This window comes from Triticum dicoccoides, unplaced genomic scaffold, assembly GCF_002162155.2.
Source record: "Triticum dicoccoides isolate Atlit2015 ecotype Zavitan unplaced genomic scaffold, WEW_v2.0 scaffold104829, whole genome shotgun sequence".
Taxonomy (NCBI): Eukaryota; Viridiplantae; Streptophyta; class Magnoliopsida; order Poales; family Poaceae; genus Triticum; species Triticum dicoccoides.
The window spans coordinates 9366-11147 of record NW_021171889.1 but is presented as its reverse complement, the minus strand read 5'-3'; the positions used below and the strand labels follow the sequence as shown (position 1 = coordinate 11147).

The 1782-nt window shown below is 37.8% G+C and overlaps 1 protein-coding gene across 1 annotated transcript in view; it reads left to right on the top strand.

The window, feature by feature from the left end:
• The window catches only part of LOC119342784, a gene marked incomplete at its 3' end in the record, with an annotated part of 19449 nt that overhangs the window by 9144 nt on the left and 8523 nt on the right, over positions 1-1782 (top strand). Inside the window, exons 3-4 of the mRNA XM_037614159.1 lie at positions 331-434; positions 1198-1267. Coding sequence (XP_037470056.1) covers positions 345-434; positions 1198-1267 — 160 coding nt within the window. The remainder of the gene's footprint in view (positions 1-330; positions 435-1197; positions 1268-1782) is intronic.

Below are 1782 nucleotides of genomic sequence, written 5' to 3'. Positions count from 1 at the left end.
TGTCCTTGATATCTTGGGAATCCACTTATGTTTATCATCTTTTCTTAATGCCTGGTATTTGATGCCATGTTCTTAGTGTGAGATGTTGAGGCCATAAGCTTTTCCATGCGTTCCATTGTTAGCTCGTGGGCGATAATCCTCCCAAGCACCTTCGTGGGAGTGAGCTTGTTGAAGTTGTTGTGATCATGAATGAGCATGCCCGAGTATTGCTAATGATATAATTATTTATTTTTGTAGCTTAGTGTTGATATTGAGGTATGCACTTTATTTAACTTAGTTGAGTTTGTGATTCTTAATCTTCTGAGTTGACACAAATTTTTACTGGTGTAGTTGCGTGGCTTAGAATGGACCTATTACTTCCATTTAAAGTTGGAGATGCTATAGAGACAAGATCCTATGGCGCTGGTTATAGGGGCGCATGGTTCCGTGGCAAGGTACAATGTGCAATTTCTTTAACTCTTGCTTTTTCATGTTTGTAAATACATCTCTCCTTTGTCAGTACATTTTGAATTACTATGCACATGTATTTTCATACATGATACTTTCGTAAGTAATACTCTCTCTGTTCCATAATGTTGTGCATATAGATTTTTGGAAATTTATAAGTTTGGTAAACTATGACCAAGTTTGTAGAGAAAATTTCTAAATTTATGATACGAGGTATATATCATCAGATACATCATGAGCCCTACTTTTATATTGTATTTATTTGGTATTAGTAATGTTAATACTTTTCTCAATAAATCTAATCAAACCCTACAAGGTTTGACTTACCAAAAAGTCTATATGCTCTATTATGGATTAAAGGAAATATTATTTACTTTTGATGGTCACTATAACAAATTTCAAAGGTTAATAACTTAATCTTGTAGCTATATCTCTGAGTTTTGCATCATCAAAAAAGTACTGCCTTTGTTCGGGTTTATTAGGTCCTCCCCAAATCTTAAATTTTGAGATTACAAGGCCCCTCATCTATCCTCTCTCCTAACTGCATCGGTATTTACTCAGTTTATCTTGGTTTCCAAATCAGTGTTAATTCCCTTGCATTCATGCAAGCCATTCTGCTTATCTCATTTTGTGGTAATCCATCTCATATGCTCCAACTAGGATATTTTTACTTTTGAGTTTGGACAAAGGCCTATTTTGTTTTGCATTATGAGATGGGATGTTGCTAAACCATCTCAATTTTATTTCCAGCTCACCGACATGCGTATCAGGGAAGGTCACCTGGAGTGTCAAGTGGAGTATATAGACTATCCAGATGAAAGTAAGTAATTGTTTTTGCCGATAAATCAAGAATCCAATAAAATTATTTTCTTCTGTTGAATTTGTTCTTTCCTACTCTAGGTTTGTTTGAGTGTTTGTCTATTTGGATAATTGTTTTAATTCTTCCGCCCAATTTTTTTGAAGAGAAGATATGCTGATTATTGTAGTCAAGGCTATCTTGAGCTGACGGCGAACTTTACAAAAACTTGTAGCTTAGCTCCCTTCCCACAACCTACATTTCTTGTAGCTTACTGAAGCAACACAAGGTTGTGGAGGAGTTGCTCCACACTGTTGCAATAAAGTGTACATCACAAGTGTTGAAGGCATCATGAGTTCAATCCACACCTGTAGGCCTATGGTTGAGGCAGCTCGATTGGCCACATTGGCTAAGCGAGAGCGCTTGACCTGAGTGGAGCATAACTTGATGGCGCGTCCTCGGAACACTCCTGGCACCAGTCTGTCTTGAAGGCGCCTGTTCTCAATTGCTGACGCGGGAGCCTACCCCGCTCCGCACAC